This window comes from Myotis yumanensis, unplaced genomic scaffold (genome assembly GCF_028538775.1).
Source record: "Myotis yumanensis isolate MYYU_CA2020_CCGP unplaced genomic scaffold, mMyoYum1.0.hap1 SCAF_14, whole genome shotgun sequence".
In the NCBI taxonomy this organism is placed as follows: domain Eukaryota; kingdom Metazoa; phylum Chordata; class Mammalia; order Chiroptera; family Vespertilionidae; genus Myotis; species Myotis yumanensis.
This window is the reverse complement of record NW_027223765.1, coordinates 8,489,016-8,506,284: the sequence shown is the minus strand read 5'-3', so window position 1 is coordinate 8,506,284 and position 17,269 is coordinate 8,489,016. Positions and strand designations below refer to the sequence as shown.

At 46.8% G+C, this 17,269-nt stretch overlaps 1 protein-coding gene and 1 long non-coding RNA gene across 2 annotated transcripts in view; one reads left to right on the top strand and one right to left on the bottom strand.

Moving 5' to 3' along the window:
• ANO10 (anoctamin 10) overlaps window positions 1–17,269 on the top strand; it is a 97,949-nt gene that overhangs the window by 62,800 nt on the left and 17,880 nt on the right. The window contains exon 12 of the mRNA XM_070391623.1: window positions 3,046–3,162. Coding sequence (XP_070247724.1) covers window positions 3,046–3,162 — 117 coding nt within the window. The remainder of the gene's footprint in view (window positions 1–3,045; window positions 3,163–17,269) is intronic.
• Window positions 7,586–12,033, bottom strand: LOC138992337 (uncharacterized). The gene is made up of 3 exons (XR_011468093.1): window positions 11,648–12,033; window positions 11,160–11,302; window positions 7,586–8,421 (listed from the first exon to the last, which is right to left on the bottom strand). It is a non-coding gene; the product is annotated as an uncharacterized lncRNA (long non-coding RNA).

Here is a 17,269-nt window from a genome sequence, read left to right as displayed (position 1 = left end):
AGAGAGGGTTGGGGACACACTGCTATAAACACAGCTGCTACCGTCGGTCACGTCGTGAGTTTTCTAGTTTTTGTAAAATAAAATGGTCCTGCTCACTCTGTGCACCTGGCACAAGCTCCTGAGGGCTGACAGCCCTGCAGTGACCCAAGGTGCGGTACGTGCTGCTGGCAGAGGAGGTGGGACCTGCCGCTGGCGCCGGAAGGGGTTCCACTGCTGAGTGCCAATCTCCTCTTCTTTCCTCCCCTAACGAAGGCGCCCTGTAATCATTACTTGAAGCACATTGTTTGGAGTGTCAACTTCTTTGTATGTATTAGTTTTAAAATCCTGCCCATCTACCCTAGCCGGTTTGGCTCAGTGGATAGAGCGTTGGCCCGAGAACTGAAGGGTCCCAGGTTTGATACAGGTCAAGGGCACGTACCTCAGTTGCAGGCTCGATCCCTGGCCCTGGTTGGGGCACATGCGGGAGGCAACCAATCGATTTGTCTCTCTCACATCGATGTTTCTCTCTCTGTGTCTCTCCCACTCCCCTGTACTCTCTCTAAAAATCAATGGAAAAATATCCTCAGGTGAGGATTAACAAAAAAGTAAAAAAAGATAAAATTCTGCCCATCCTCTCCCCCCTCCCCCCGGCAAATGTTTTTTCTCTCCCTTACTTTGTTTAGGATATAATTATGTGAGTTTTACTTTAAAAGAAGATTGTGGGTGAAGAATCACAGTCGTGGCCCAGAAATTGTCTTCTCTTTTCATAGACAGACTATGAAAAGCCCTTCAACTATTCATTTTGAGTGTGTTTTTCTACAAATCTGCGCAGATTCGTATTTCATCTTAGGTTTTCTTTTATTTATGAAAACAAGCTGAAATGCTTTTTATCATTTTTCTCTCACTTCAGTTAGCATAGTTTTTTAGCCTTAAAACAGATTTGCTGTATGGAAAATATAAACAAGATTTTAAAAATTAAACTTTTGAAACTTGGTGGGTGTCTTAAATTATCCTTTCCTGACCACGGAGACAGTGTTGGCTCATTTCTGCCTCTTTTCACCCCAAACTGCAATGGTGTCCTCCCCACCCCATTCACTCCCAAGCATCCGAGGTTGTCAGGGTGGGGGCAGGGCAGAGAGAAAGAGTTTACTAGCACCAGCTCATACATTAACTAACAGGTATCTGTGAATTGGGATGCTCTTCAATCCTCCCAGGGGTGTTTTCACTTTTTTTAAAAACGATGTGTTTAAACCAAACAAACCTGTAAGATTGGTGGAACTTCTGGGTGTGTAGCCAAGTCAGGGTGCGGGGGAGGGCGTCGTGGTGGCAGAAGATTTGGGAGGTAAGAATGTGGTGGAAGAAGGCCACATCCGAGCATCGTGGCCTGTGTACACACCCCACAGGCTTTTGCAGAATGAGTGCATGAAAAATGATTGCCGGACCCTGAGTCCCCAGGTGTCTGGTTTGGGTCTGCACTGGGCACAGGGACCGTTGTGACCAGGTGGGTGGGTTAGGAGCCGGACAGGGCTGGTGTCACTCATTGGTGAAGTGGGGGTTCCCTGTGTTCTTTTTCACAAACGTGTTTTTTCCCATGAAAAGTCACACATGTCCACTACATACTGAAGATAAAGAGATCACCCGTAGCACCACCATCCAAAGAAACCCACTGGGACCAGCTGACACATGTTACAAGCACCTTACGGCCGAGGGAAGCCCACAGCGGGTCTTTCTTCTCACTAATCCCCACCGAGAGTCCAAGGAAGAGAAAACAGCGTCAGGTTTGTTAGGAGAGAGGAAGGAGGCCAGTGCCTGCGTCATGATGGGGCTTTGACAACGTAGGACATGCAGTTTCTCAACAATATGGAAGATGTCTTTTGTTTATTTCCACTGCAGAGGTTAAATGCAATTATATCACAGCATTCTAGTGGAATGAAATAATGGAGACAGCCACATGTTATTTATCCTTCATCCTCCTTTTGAAAATATGACAGTAAAACATTCATTTAGTTTTTCAGCTGTCGTTTTGTTGTTGTTGTTGTTAGTAATTCAATGCAACATTTCTTAGAGGCTGTCTCATCTCCTTCACTGATATTTCTGAATGTCTTTTATTTCTCACCTTTAAAATTATTTCACAGCCTTTCATATTTAACAACTCATGCTATCATCAAAGAGGCAACTTTATTTCTTGATCGTTCAGATTTCTGTGGGTGTGGATCCTGGGTCACAAAATGAGGCTAGAATTGGAGACCCATTCGGGAGTTGAGGTTGTGCATCTAACAGGCTTACCATTGGAAACAGTCCTGGTGGCTTATTTCTGTCCCGGAGAGCGAGAAGCAGAGTTATAAACCTCCCATCGTTGTCACAGAGAACCTCTTGATGATGTTGAGGTCGAAGGGAAATCACACAGCCACACTGTAGGTTTCCTGTGTTATACTGGACACACTCTGCGCGTTGTAAAGGACGCTCTCTGCATGTCTGTGTACCTGCCCGGCAGTATTTGGAGTCAGCAGTGTAATGTAGTGCATCACTATCCATCGCTTCATCAATATTTATTGGTTATTATTTCATGAAAGAAACTACACAGGCTCTGTGGAGGGTGCAGAGGATCCGGGGCACCTGCTGTGTCAGACACATGCATGTCATGTAGCTCGGCCTGAGGCACAGCACAGGGAGGAGGTTGCTGGGTAAAGGACAAAGTGACTGCGAATGTTGGATGCTGAGGTGCATTGGCTACTAAGACCCAGAGAGAGAAAAGCATATTGTGGAAGACTGTCCAGAATAATCTTTGTTTTTTTCCTATAAAACGGTGAGGGCAGCCTATGGTATCAATTTAAGGGAATAACTAATTTTAAAAGAACAGAGCAAAGCAGTCGGTAATAATTGAATGGGCCACAGTGGGTGGATCTGTAACTCATGGGCCTGGTTGATCTTTGATGCATTGCAGGCCAGTAATTAGAAACGGCCCCAGATTCATGAGCAGGACTGCAGACTGCTCAGCTACTCATCGGTTTCCTTGCCCCTCTGGTCGACTGTGGCACATCAACGTGTCCTCTCTCTTGTTTTCAGCACGCCCTCCTGGCTTTGAAGTTTATTCTTGCCTTTGCCATCCATGATAAACCACAGCACATCCAGCTGAAACTGGCCAGATTGGAATTTGAGTCTTTGGAGGCACTGAAGCAGCAGGTAAGGGCAGCTGTCCTGAAAATAAACGTGTTTCTCTGGCGAAGGCCAGGAGACGCAATTCGGAGCGCTGGCTCTCAGCATGTCCTCCGGCCTCGTCCTGACCAGTTTAATAAACACAGAAGACTCCCGTTCAGGAGGGCATCGCAAAACCCACCTCCTGGTAATGTGAGCTACAAGCAGGTTAATGAACGAAATAAACTAAGCAAAACAAAAATAAGCAATGTTAAATGAAGAATAGGGCTGGCATTCAACAAAGAGCAGAGGTTTCCCAGAAGCACCTGGGGCGCTCCTCACAGTTTCTGAGTCTGCTTCTACCGGAACATGAAGCAGGACGAAGTGAGTAAATAGAATCCTGAGTATCTTGCGAAGTGAGGGAGAACAAGGAAGTGTGGGCAGAAACAGCAAAAAATGTCAAAAAGTAGAAACCTCTTCCCATGACTTCCACATTCTACTAGAGACCAAAGAATTGAGAAAGGGGAGGGGAGTGAGGGGTGGGGGGGGGGGGGGAGGGGAGGAAGGAAAGAGGAGAGAGAGAGGGAGAACATACCATGCTGGAACTTACCAGTTCTCCTTCACGGCGAGGGTTTGAATAATTCCTTCACTTCCCTTCTGCCATTTTCAGACTCAGGGCCATTCACATACTTCCTCCTCTTTCCTTCTTCTTTTTTACAAACATTCATATGTTGTTTTTTTTTTTTTTTTTAAGAAAAAGAATTAAACATCAGATGAAACCTTTAGAGTGAAATTTATTTTCCCATAATATGTATTTTAGACATAAAGCTTGAGGCCATGAATCAAGTGGGGAAACCAAGATGCCACAGGAGGCAGGTGGGACTTGCTTGTAAATTCCTTAGGAAACCTCCGGAAGGCTGAGTGAGTGAGACCGAGACAAGGACAGGCCTGCAGGCTGCTAACCTGGCGCCCCATTCAGAATTTAAAGCAGCGGTTCTCAACCCGTGGGTCGCAACCCCTTTGGGAGTCGAACAACCCTTTCACAGGGGTCGCCTAAGACCATTGGAAAACACATATATAATTACATATTGTTTTTGTGATTAATCACTATGCTTTAATTATGTTCAATGTGTAACAATGAAAATACATCCTGCATATCAGATATTTACATGACGATTCATAACAGTAGCAAAATTACAGTTATGAAGTAGCAACGAAAATAATTTTATGGTTGGGGGTCACCACAACATGAGGAACTGTATTAAAGGGTCGCGGCATTAGGAAGGTTGAGAGCCACTGATTTAAAGCATTTGTTCAGCTCTCACTTAAGGCGAGGCTGAGACCGCATGGGCGAGGGGCAGAGGAGTAGATGAACGGGAGGGGTGGGCAGAGCCGCCCCGCCACACAGGGACGCTCCTTCGTCTTTGCGAGGAGCCTGTGGGCACAGACAGCTGCAGGGGCCTCGATGCTCAGACCCTCAGCTTACACCGTCCTCCTTCCTGAGACAGCATTGCCCCAGGATGCCCATGAGTCCTGGCTCCTCCCGCTGTCCGTCCATCTCTGCTTCCACAGTTGTCTTCCGCCCACTTCGCAGAAGGAACCATCTTGACCCTATCATGTGCCTTGCCCCCAGGGTGAGGATCTCCCAGGGGACAGAGAGCCTTTCAAAACCGAGGTGGCGCAGCCCCCCAACCTCCCGCCCACCAAACCGAATCATCTCCTTACGAGATGCATTTTTAAATTTCATCCAGAAACGTATGTCTAATAATTGTTTATTAAAATGTATATTATATTTAAATAATTTTAATCATTTATGCATCAGTATAATTGTAATGACCAGTCCGTGCAGAAGAAAATTTTAAATACTTACAGTACAGGACATTTTCATTTATGAGCATATTATAATTTCAAGCAAGCAAATATATTTTGGAAGGATAGATTTCTTTGGGAAAAGTCGAAAGAACGTGACTTCAGAGGGAAAAAGGCAAGACATAAAATTGTTACTATTGATTAATAACATTTGTGTATTTTTAAATGTGTGATGGTGGATATCACATTAGTATAGTGCTTATTAGACTTGGGTATCTTTAAAAGAGTGATCTAAAATTTTGTAAGTGTCGTTATTTGCAGTATGCTAGAAGTTACATTTTTGCAAATATTTCATTATTGATGAAAATGTTAGATGTCAACTTAAAATTGTGTGGAAAGGCAGGTAGCATCCAAAAGATTTAGGGGGTACGTAAGCAAAACAATTTAAAACTATAAGCATCGTCACTGCCCGTTGACTACATTCCTAGCGAGATGTCACAGACGGGCAGGCAGCTTGTGGCCGGCACACCCACACCTTCGCCCAGGTCGAGGCCAGTCTGGCTCTGTTAGTAAAGCTCTCCTCTCACCAGGAGTTCACGTGCTCATGTGTTTGTCTGAAAGCAGAGGGTCTCTATTGATGTTGGATATTATTAACACGTCTCATGGTACTAATTACATTTACCTAAAAGTCCTGCTACAGAGCTGTTTTGTTTGCTCTCAGGGGACTCACGGATATTAGAGTTTATTAAGAATCTGGCTAAATGATCTCTCTAGTCCTCTCAGCTCCTCGAGTCCCACCTCTTCAGACACACCCTGCCTGACCATGCAGCAAAGCCCTAATTCAGAGGCACAATTTATTTACACTCATCTAACCAAAATTCTCTCCTATTATTTAAAAAGAAGAAAAATATCTAAAAGTTTGTAAGTCTCTCTGGGCCTTTTTCTCCCGTGGACCTAGCTGTGATTCTCTGATTAAGATCACCTTCTGACAACACATGGTTCTGGTGCTGATTTTGCTGTGAGGGCCCTGGAGGGACAGAGCTGTGTGAAAGGCTTTGACGCGGTGCATTTATCAAACGCCTTCAGACAGGACGTTCCCAGCTTGCACCAGAGGTGCCTTTAAATTAGAGCGTGTGCGGCTCATGTCTCCGCTCCATCAAGTGGGCAGGAGTCAGGGTTTCCAGGGCCTTGTCTGCAAACCAGGGAGAAGTGTCCTCCCTCCACTGCTTCCTTGTTAAAGTGACAACCTGAGAAGACAAGGTCCAGGGTAGAAGCTGGGCTGAGATCTGTCCCAGCTGCCCCCTCCCCTCTCTCCGTGCTGGCCCGTGTTCACGCTGTGCGTGCCCCGCACTGCCACGGGGGCCCGAGTTCATGCTGCTGTCATCATCTTGCCACTGCCCAGAGGTCCCCAAAAGGCCAGACGGTCCGAGGTGTGAAAGGTCACCTGCTTTGTGCTTTTCAGAAACTCAGATCAGCTGGCGTGGCTTCAGTGTACTTGCTGAACTATTGACATTTCCAGGATATAGAATTTTTCTTATTTTTCTTTAATCTGACATTTAACAGACTGCTTTGTAAACAGGAAGAGCTTCGACCCACTGGGCTTTCCCCATGTATCCGAGGCAGGGAGAGCGTCCGCCCTGTCCTCCGGTCAGTTGGCGGGCCCCCGATCGAAAACGGAGTTGTTGAAAGCATGCTTAAGAATAAGTCTCATCAATGCCCAGCCTGTCTCCACACGCTCTATTAAGTGGCCAGAAATGGACAGCAAGCTTGTCAATAGAAATGATTACGTATGATTAGTTATTATATTGTATTTAATTTCTATTTGAATTGCTACTTTTCAACTCTCTTTCCATGTTATGGACAAAATGCCACTGAGAAATTTAAGTCATCAGAGTTCTTAAATCAGGCTGTGCAACCTGCATGTAGAACTTTTGAAAAACACGTGGGCCTAGGCCCCCCCACTCTGAAGTTCCTGATTCCCTAGATCTGAGGCGGGCAGGCACCTACATTGATAAAACTCTTCCTATTGTTCCATGTCCCCACCCCAAACCCCAGCCCCCAGCCCCCAGCAAAGATAGACGCAGGCGTGGTCAGGTGAGTGCCGAGAACAAGTGAGTCCTGGGCCAAGTTCAGCCCTGGCAACCAGGCTGGGAGCCTCTTTGCAGCTCAGTTTTTGTTCCGTTAACTAAAGGCCGGACGCCATGGTCTGTGGGAAGTCTCTGGCTTACCTGTCTACACCCAGCACCCGTGTGGTTCTAGGGCAGACGGAGCCCCGCTGTAGAAGCGCTCTGTGGGTCCCAGTTATTCCTCAGCTCGGGGTGGTGGGGTGTGGTGAGTGCAGGGGTGAAGGAGGAGAGGCACTGAAAGCAGTTGTCTTTCATTGTCAGATAGGAAAGTGCGGCATTTCTGAATGTATAGGCAAAGTAGGTATACTTAAGGCGGGAGGCAGACTGGGCGAAGTAGAACTGTTTGCTTTGCAAAGGGCGTTTTCAAGTGATCGGGTTTCAGCTGGTGAGACCTTTACAAAGAATCCTAGACAGTAAATAGCATCCTGGGGATGCCCTTTTATTTCTTTTCAAATTGATTTATTCAACGCTCAGTAATTTTTTAAAAAAAATGTTTAATCTTTATTGTTGAGAGATTACAAATGTTCCCCCTTTTTTCCTCCATTGCCCCCTCCACCTGGTTCCTGCCCCACCCAGGCCTTATATGTGGAATCTAAAGCTCAGTAATTTTAAGATTCAATGAAAAATAGAAAGAAGTCACGGCATGGGATGGCCTGGAGCATCCTGGGTTCAGTCACCACAGAACCGGCCTCTGGGCAGCCAGCCCTCCCGGGAGGGAGCCACACCCACAGAACAGAGCTGGGTCCAAATGGGGCCTTTGAGGACGATAACAGCCTAGGAAATCAGTTGAAAGAACAAGATAAGGGCTTTCGGAGGACACCGCATGCTAATTATAGCCTCAGTGACCTCAGGTCAGATGTGGGACCCTGGACAGGGCAGGCCACGTGCCAGCCTGCATGAGGTAATGCTTTTGTGCTCTAGGTTCAGCGTATTTAAACCAACTCCAGCAGCTCCCAGAGCCTCTGAACCTTTCTCTCCCTGAATTTGTGCTCTGAGTTATGTAGACAAATAAGCATTTTTAGTGGAAAGTTGAAAGTTTCACACGTAGAATGAGGGTGTGAAGTATTTGACGGTTGAACATGTATCACATGTTGGTCTGTCAGCATGTCCTTAGGATGACCTGCTGCATCCAGGGTAAGACCCGGCTTCTGAGAAACCCGGGGGCAGGCGGCGCGGAGCCTCAGTCCTGGGGGAGGAGGTGGTCCGTTTCCCAGGCCCTCGAGGGAACGGTAAACCAGGTTTGGTGTTTCAGGAGTCAGGTGGCCCTCTGAGCTGATCTGTCACCTCTTCCGGTGTCAGGTGGTTTGTCTCACCACCCTGTGCAGCTTCAGGGTGAGCGACGTGACCTTTCTGTGTCATCGTTTCCCCAACACTGAGATGAACCAAGGAAAAAGGTGCTCACATGTAAGGTGGATAAGGCTGAAGGGAAACAGTGTGACTAGGACGCAGTGGGAAGCAGGGGGTGGCGGGGGGCAGGAGAGGAGATGAGGACGGTGATGGTGATGGTGATGGTGATGGTGATGGTGATGGTGATGGAGGGGGAGGACCACCTCACACTTGGGCGCCCTGCATCACTGGGTAAACCAGGAAGGAATTCTGGGATAAAATGGTACCATAAGACCAGATTAGATGACGAGTCACAATTCCACCTCTGTGAAATTCTTCACTAGTGAATTTCTATATAAATCACTACTTATTCCCCTGGTTCTCTAAGAAAAATGGAAAATGTGTGTATCTTAATCATTCTTCCCGATGTAAGAAACACGGCCAAATCAGATTTGTTTTTACTTATAGAAGTTACTGAAGGGGCCATGAAACAGGGTAAAATTTAACGTCTTCCCGGTCTATGAATGTGGGTCAGGAGCAGTGTTGGCAGAGGGCTGGCAGCCCAGATCCACTCCCCACAGACGGGCCCAAGCGGGCTGTGTGGGAGAGGAGACACCTGAGCTTCAGCCAGTTCACAGATGTCATTAAAATGTGTCTGTGTCTGTAAAGAAAACACTCGCTCTAATAAGTCCTAGAGATTTCAGAATGCTTAAAACTGTAGATTGAAAAAGAAAAGATATATTCTGGTAAGATGTTAAAAGTTCTAAGAGTCCTGCCCTGACTGGTTTGGCTCAGTGGATAGAGCGTCGGCCTGTGGACTCAAGGGTCTCAGGTTCGATTCTGGTCAAGGGCATGTACCTTGGTTATGGGCACATCCCCAGTCGGGGGTGTGCAGGAGGCAGCTGATCGATGTTTTTCTCTCATCGATGTTTCTAACTCTTTATCCCTCTCCCTTCCTCTCTGTAAAAAATCAATAAAATATATATATTTTTAAAAAATAATAAAAAAATAAAAGTTCTAAGAGTCCAGATCTCAGATTCTATTCCAGATTAATAATTCCATTGTCTAAGGTGTGAGAGTAGGTCTTCCTTTTCCAGGCAAATGCCTGTTGTTTTTACCAGATGTTCTAGGACAGTAGTTCTCAACCTTCCTAATGCCGTGACCCTTTAATACAGTTGCTCATGTTGTGGTGACCCCCAACCATAAAATTATTTTCGTTGCTACTTCATAACTGTAATTTTGCTACTGTTATGAATCATAATGTAAATATCTGATATGCAGGATGTATTTTCATTGTTACAAATTGAACATAATTAAAGCATAGTGATTAATCACAAAAACAATATGTAATTATATATGTGTTTTTTGATGGTCTTAGGCGACCCCTGTGAAAGGGTCGTTCGACCCCCAAAGGGGTTTCGACCCACAGGTTGAGAACCGCTGTTCTAGGATATTAAGACTATATTGCTGATTTTATCAGGGTCAAAGATATTTGTCTGTGACTACCAGACTAGAAGCCTCCTAGGGACAGGCTTACTCCAGACACAGAATTTATATTTGTTGAATGAATGAGTCAGTAATTAAGTGAACATTACTAGGTGAAAGCCTCATTCTTTTGTGCCCTTTTCTATTACTAAATTCTAGCCCGTTGACTTTGAAATTATCTTCTAAGTGTTAACTTGGGATTCAGGAACTCATTATTGAGCGCTTACCATGTCAGGAAACCACAGGCTTTATTTTTAACTTTTGTTTTTAATTACTAGTATATTGCTAAAACAGAAAATCTTTTATTTAATGTAATAAACATTATTATTTTCCATTGATTTCCAGTGCTACAGAACCTCAGACATGATTGAGTATTATGTCATGCAGTGAATATAAACCTAAGAGATTGGGATGAAAATATACTGATCGATAGGCTAAGAAATTTAGACTTTTAAGTAAAGCCCTAAAAACAGGACATGTAGTGATTTGCCTCTGTCTCATAAGACTAGAATGCAGAAGACAAGAAATGTTTGGATTTAAGAAGTTTTTTAAATACTACCTAATCAAAGGAAAATGATCACTTTGCATTAATAATGGCTCTAAGAACACAGATAGTGAATCATACTGAATTCATATGTAACGCAAAATTAAAACACAGATATTAAAATTCAGCAACAAATATTAATTGAGTACAATCTATGATCAAAGCTAAAAATATAAATTATCAGAAATTCCCTGCATTATCTATTTGTCAAATGTTAGAGTTGAAAAACCTCTTGATCCTGTGCCAAGCCCTGACTTAACAGATGGAGGAAAAGGTCATTCCTGTGGCTGTCTGCTGCAAAGATGTCCCCAGTGTCCCTGCCTCCTTGTGGAGTGGCACACTGTAGGCCAGTGATGGCGAACCTTTTGAGCTCGGCGTGTCAGCATTTTGAAAAACCCTAACTTAACTCTGGTGCCATGTCACATATAGAAATTTTTTGATATTTGCAACCATAGTAAAGCAAAGACTTATATTTTTGATATTTATTTTATATATTTAAATGCCATTTAACAAAGAAAAATCAACCAAAAAAATGAGTTCGCATGTCACCTCTGACACGCGTGTCATAGGTTCGCCATCACTGCTGTAGATTCTAAAACAGTGGGTTACCTTCTCTTTAAAATCCCTCTGAAATTGAATCACCCTGAAAGGGTTTTAATGGACAGTACAAACCACTTAGTGTGCTGATTATTAGGCACCTGAAGTGGATATTTGAACTTGTCTTGCGATCCCTTGTGTCAACTGCATGGACTCACCTCCCGGCGGGGTGGGTGAGCTGGATTCAGAGAACAGGCCTGGATTATTCTGCTCCTGCAGTGCCCCAGGAGAACCAGGAGATGAGTAGGCCTTGGATTTGGACATCTCATCTTCCTGTGATGTCCTTGCTGATGCCTTTAGTCTGTGGGACAAAGTGGTGTGACCAGGTGAAGAAAGCAAGCGGTGGGGGCCAAGAGCAGAATCCCAGGCCTGCTACAAGGCCATTGGGTCCCGAAATTCAGTTCAAAAGCACATCATCTTCTCTTTCCTTTCAAAAGTCTGCTTCATGTCCTATTCCCCTATCCTGAAGTGTGGCTGGGAGGAAACGAATTTTGAGTTTTTATTTATTTTTTACTGGTGGCTGTCCATTTAAAGTCTATAAGGCGGTTGCTATCTGCCAGGAAACTATGTTATCAGGGCTCTAACTTTAAATTCTTGGTCCCCACCCCCTAAAAAAAAACCAAACAATTTAGAAAAAATCCCTTACTTGTTATTTGGAAAAGAAACACATCTCCAGATTGTCTTCGCTTCTCCGTTCAAGTAGCGTCAAGCAGTGTTTGTGGGCAGATCTGCAGGCTGTTTTGTTGGCGTTGTCTTGAAAAAAAAGATGGGCGTATTTTAATTTGCACGTCTGGTTTTAGTCACAGGCCTGGGGAAGATGATCTGCCAAGTGCCGGAGACACAGCTCCGCCCCCTCTCCTCGCACATGTGCTAGATACTGTTTTGATTGGAGACAGAACAAATCCAGATTGCCTTTTTTGACTCCGTGGACTAATGGGTTCACTTATTTTTCATGTATGTTGTAGAAAACCATTTCCAAAAGCATCAATCTGGGTTATTTACATTTTGCTCAGGATAGCTGTGCACAAATCATTTCTGTGAAAACGGCGTGTGATTAAACAATTACAATGGGAGAAACTCGCGAAGGAATTGTCATTTTTCTTCACAGTCTGTACCGAAACATTGGCCTTAGATGAAGCATTTTGGTTCTCTGAGGATATGTCATGTGCCCAGAGCAGGAAGGGGGTTTGCAAACCTTGGGGGTTTAGAGAATAATAGCTTTTGGAATCAGGTATCTGTCTCAGGAATCCCAGCTTCACCTTTACTTAGTAACTGCGCAAGATACCAAACCTTTCTGGGCCTCAGTTTCTTGCTCTGTAAAATAGGCACAGTGACAGGAACGCCGCCCAGGGTGAGCAAGTAGAGTCAGGCCTGGCTGGCCACTCTGAGTCAGTAGCTTTCCCACCATTTTCTACAAGAGCAGATGGGTTTAAAAAGCCAGAATTCTCAGTTGAGTGCAACAAAGAACATCTTGACCAACAGGAGATAAAATTATATTCCATCCTTGGAAGTGGCTGGTTTTCATGCTCTATCCTTAGAGATCCTGCAAAAGAGAAGTAACCGCCTGCGTTGGCACTTGACCTGCTTTCTGGCAATGAGCACTCACATCCCTCCTGGCCTGTGAGTCCTTAGAAGTAGTTGCTGTCCGTCTATATTTTAACCCAAACCAAGCCACCTTGAAATGCTAATCAACCAAAACTAATCTGGATTTCAAATAAGTTTCTGGAAATGAAGAGCCGCCTTCCTTCAGAAGCTACAATGAGGCTCTTGTGGATGGTTCTCCTTGGGCTCATGCTTGAAAGGATAAGTCTTTGTTCTTTCAGGGACAGAATTCACTGAGTAGTGGATTTGAATAAATTAGAGGACTATTTTCTAATAAGAATAATGCTGTGCGTCTGGCCAATGTGGCTCAGTGGTTGAGTATCAACCCATGAACCAGGAGGTCACCGTTCAATTCCTGGTCAGGGCACATGCCCAGGTTGCAGGCTCAATCCCCAGTGTGGGGTGTGCAGGAGGCAGCCGATCAATGATTCTCTCTCATCATTGATGTTTCTATATCTCTCTCCCTCTCCCTTTCTGAAATCAATAAAAATATATTTTTAAAAAGACTGATGCTATGAGTTCAACCTGCTAGAACTGAGCATCTGTTCTACAGAAGCTTTGTGTGTATGGCAGTCACCCTTTCCCCTTCGTTTGTCCCTCCTCTCTCTGTTCCCCATCTTCACCTCTTCTTTTTTTCTGTTTTTTTTTTTTTTTTTTTTTTTCAAAAACGAAAAGGTTAGCACACAGAGTGGCTATTCTTTGAATTGGATGTTATCTGACTGCCCTCCCTTCTTTGTGCCTGTGTTACTATTTGCATCCTCTTTTTCTTTCTTCATTTCCTTTAAGCAAATTATCTTGCTTTTCCCTCTGTTTATCTTTGCAGAGGCTCATGCATCTCATTTTTTAATTCTGCTGGATCTGTCTTCCAGTCTTTGAAGCACGTGGTCTCCAGCCCTTTCCTGGAACGGCCACAGGCCTGGTGGTCAGTGCCCTCGGCCAGCACCCCTGTTCAGGCGCTCTGTGTTGAGATGACTTCCCTCACAAGGCTTCCCTCTCTAGGGGGTGGCGGGGGGGAGGGGGGAGGGCATGCTGTTGGGGGCTTCAGAGCCCTCCCATCCAGCTGCCAGTGGCCATTCTGGCCAGGCATGCTTGGAGAAGCCCTCCCAGTATGGCCGGCCGGTCCCTGCAGGGGCCTGGAGACCTGCTGGCCATCTTCCTGGTAACAGCCAGGAGGTGAAACTAGATGTAACTCAGGTGCTGCTGCGAGGGATGCAGCCCTACAGGCAGCTTAAATCTCTTCTCTCAAGAGACGGGTCTGCCTCCACTGATGGTCACACACTAATTGTGTGACCACCTGTTGCCACACTAGGTGGCAAGCAAGGAGCCCACCCTACATTGAACCAGAACTCAATGTATATGCATTCTAGGGAGAGAAAACCTGTCTTCTTCTGTGGCCCTTCCTGTGGACTTCGGCAGAGGAGAGAGAAAAGAAACAGGAAGCAGAAAGCTGGGCATCTGAGCGCTCTACCAGCAGCTGCCTCCACATCCTCTCAGGATTGTTTTACTCCCAAGCACAGGCTTTCTTACGGCTCTGCCATAGCAAAGGTTTAGTTTGAGATCATGGTGCACATAATTTTCATTGTTCCAACAAGGCAGGGAATAAAGACGATTGTTTGCCGTTTGTATGGTTTCCTTCATTTGATAAAAAAGAATAATGCTCTAACTACGAGAGGCCAGAAGGCTTGGGCAGCGCTCGCTGTAGAGATGAGCAGTGGACGCGGAAGTGCTGGAGTCCGTTCTCCAGTGGGGCTGGGACAGTCAGCGGGTTGCTGTTCCCGGCAGCTGGTCCAGTGCTGGCCGTTGTGGCTGTTCTCGGCATTGCCAGGAGCCGTGCCTGGGACAGAAAACCACCAGGAGCCTTGGCCGTTGTATCCAGCTGCCTCCCTTTCCACATTCTCTTAAAACCAACTGCTTCCGCGTCGGCCACTGTTGTCAAGTTCCGAGTTACCCAGCACCCCTCAGGCTCCCCGGATTCCCTTGGTTAGAGTGTTAAGTGGTTAGGGTTAGAATCCTATGGGAGGCAGAGTGGCTCTGAAATTCGTTTGTGTTTGGTTTGTAGGACCTGGTTGGTTTCCATCCATAGCTTTAGGAATCTGAGTTAAGCCATCAGATGTCCGTTGTGACAGTCCAAACACCCGTGTTATTTGGGCTTATTAGTTAAAAATGCATACGTACATTCTCTCTTTCTACGGACACACACAGGATGCTCAGATCGAACAGTTTCCCTGCAGAGAGAAAAAAACCTAATTTCTTGTGAGTTCATGACATCTTAACACAATGACAGTGGCAGGCAGAAATGGCTGGTTGGCACATAGCTAATCCCCTTGAAAAGAATTTTTCTGAGAAACAGTAACTCCAAAATGCAGTTGTGTCTGAGCCTAAAAATACAGACTGAGGCGTCTTTAAATGGTCCTCCATTAGACTTGAGACCATCTGCTTGTTTGCAGCCAGAGTATAAATTTTCCACTGTTGTGAGCGCCGTGACGATGGCACCGCTCCAGGGAGGGAGGCGGCCCAAGTGGGAGCCTGAGGAAGCTCCGCCAGCCTGCTCTGCGCGGCCCTTCAGTTCCTTTCCGCGGATTCGATTAGAGAACAAAGAGCCAAAGGAAAAATAGGGTGTCTTTTCAAAACTGAGCGCCGCCCCTCTCATCCCCTCCTGGGCTTGCGAGGAATGAAGTCTCCCTCCACCTGCCTCTGTGGCTCCGTCGGCTGTAAGACCGTTGTCAGCACCAGGGCCACCTGCTTTCGAAGGGTTGTAAATAAAACGGAGGCCAGTCTCTCCTACAGGAAAATCAGCGGACAAAAAGGTGGTATCATAGATACAGCCTATGGTGGTGCCTCCCTCTGATCCTTAGGGTAGTCAGTTCTGAGTTAACATTGTAGTCAGAGTGTATCTACCCTCTCCAGTTTTCCACATCGCTATGTTTAAATGTAATAGCGAATCAAAACACTGATTGCCCAAGGGCAGGCCCTTAACCAACAGCCCGAGTTCCAGCCTGAACTCTGGCTCGGAGCAGCCACGTCAGTCAGCTCAGGCAGGTCTCAGACCCTCTGCTTTGTCTTCATCACTGAACTGAGGTCCCGGCCCAGGCGATCCCTCAGGTGCCTGGTTCTCCAGGGCAGCCCTTCTCAGGGAGACTGGGTGCACCCTGCAGGGTAGGCGCAGTCACGTGATTGGCTGCCCTCTCCCCTCCCCGCCACCCCTCCCTCCCCGCCCCTAACAGTGTGTGTTCCCATGGCCAGGAGGGAGTCAGGGACGTCGTAAATGGAACTCAGTGTCACATCATCTCTTTGCTGTAGCGTTGTGAATTAATTTGAACTTTTTAACGACCCAGCTCTGTGGGTAACCAGGGGTGTAAGGAAGTGGTTTGCCTTGGGGGAGACTTCCGGCACCCCTGTCTCTAGCGGGCCTTCTGCAGATCTGGGCCATCCGGAGTTGGCTGTCCCATGATCCGTCACGTCAGCCCCTCCCTGTCACTGATAACTGGTCTTCCTGCCAGTCGGACGTGTGCTAGAGACAGTTCTCCCGGTGCTAATAACTTCTCAGCACAACAGTGTGGCTGCGGTTGAAAATTAGTGATGGACAGGTGGTGATGGCTCCTGTTTGGCCTCGAAGCTTTCAGTCGGGGCTCAGAGCGTTGCAGAGGCTGCCTCTGAAAATGCGGCCCTGAACCGTTTAACTGAGCATCCCAGGTGTGCACATGAGCTGGTGTGTGCACACATCTGCACATTATGTGCTCACGGTGTTTCCAGGGTGTTTTGGGGAGCGAAGGCCCGGATGCGGCCTGTGCAGCTCCCGGGAGCAGCAGCTCTGCGTCACCCTGTGCCCGGCTGCAGGCCCGGGTTGGGGTGCCGGAAGGCGGCCCTGAGCGGTTGCCATGGCAGGTGGATTCTTCCTGCTCCCCTGAGAGCTGCGTTTCCGCACCAGGAAGGGGTTCGTGTTTGTCGCAGTGGCAGCCTGGGCTTGGCCTGCTTTCACGCTGATGGGCCCCCACTTCTTTTCCCCTCCTTCCCACAGCACACTTTCAAGAATGATTAACATAATTATTTCACCGTAACTACTGTGCCACTTGAAGTAAATTAGAGGGAAATTGTTCTTCCCCTCAGGCCCAAAGAAGTAGTGATCACCTTTGGCAAAGTAGCTGATGAAAATATAGCAACAGCAGAATCCCTCACCCTGTCATATAATGTAACCCCCACGGGAGTGACATCCCATCACTTGACCACAGTCTGTTGATGAGCAGCAAGTCCCAGCTTCCACTCTCGCTCAGGCAGAGGGACTGTCCGAGCCATGGGTACCAGGGCACGGGAATCGTTTGGGGCTGGGGGCCCTCCGTCAGTGTTGATTAAGTTGAAAGGTTCTGTGATAAGTCAGTTGTTTGGAGTGCAGTACAGGGTGGTCATCTGCAGTTAAGTTCACAGGTGAGCTGACAAGTCCTACATGGAACAGAGTCGGCTCCTCTAAAACATCGCTGTGGGTTCACCTCGGGTTCAGAAAAGGATGGAGGGGTGTGCAGTACAGGAACATGCTCCTTCACATCTCAGGGCGCGGGGCACCCCTGTCCAGCAGCTCCAACCACCCCGCTCCCGCCCCGTGCGGTGATGGCCACACCTGCTTCTCCCTCTCCCCACAGCGGGAGCAGCCCCGCCCTCCTGCTGCTCAAGC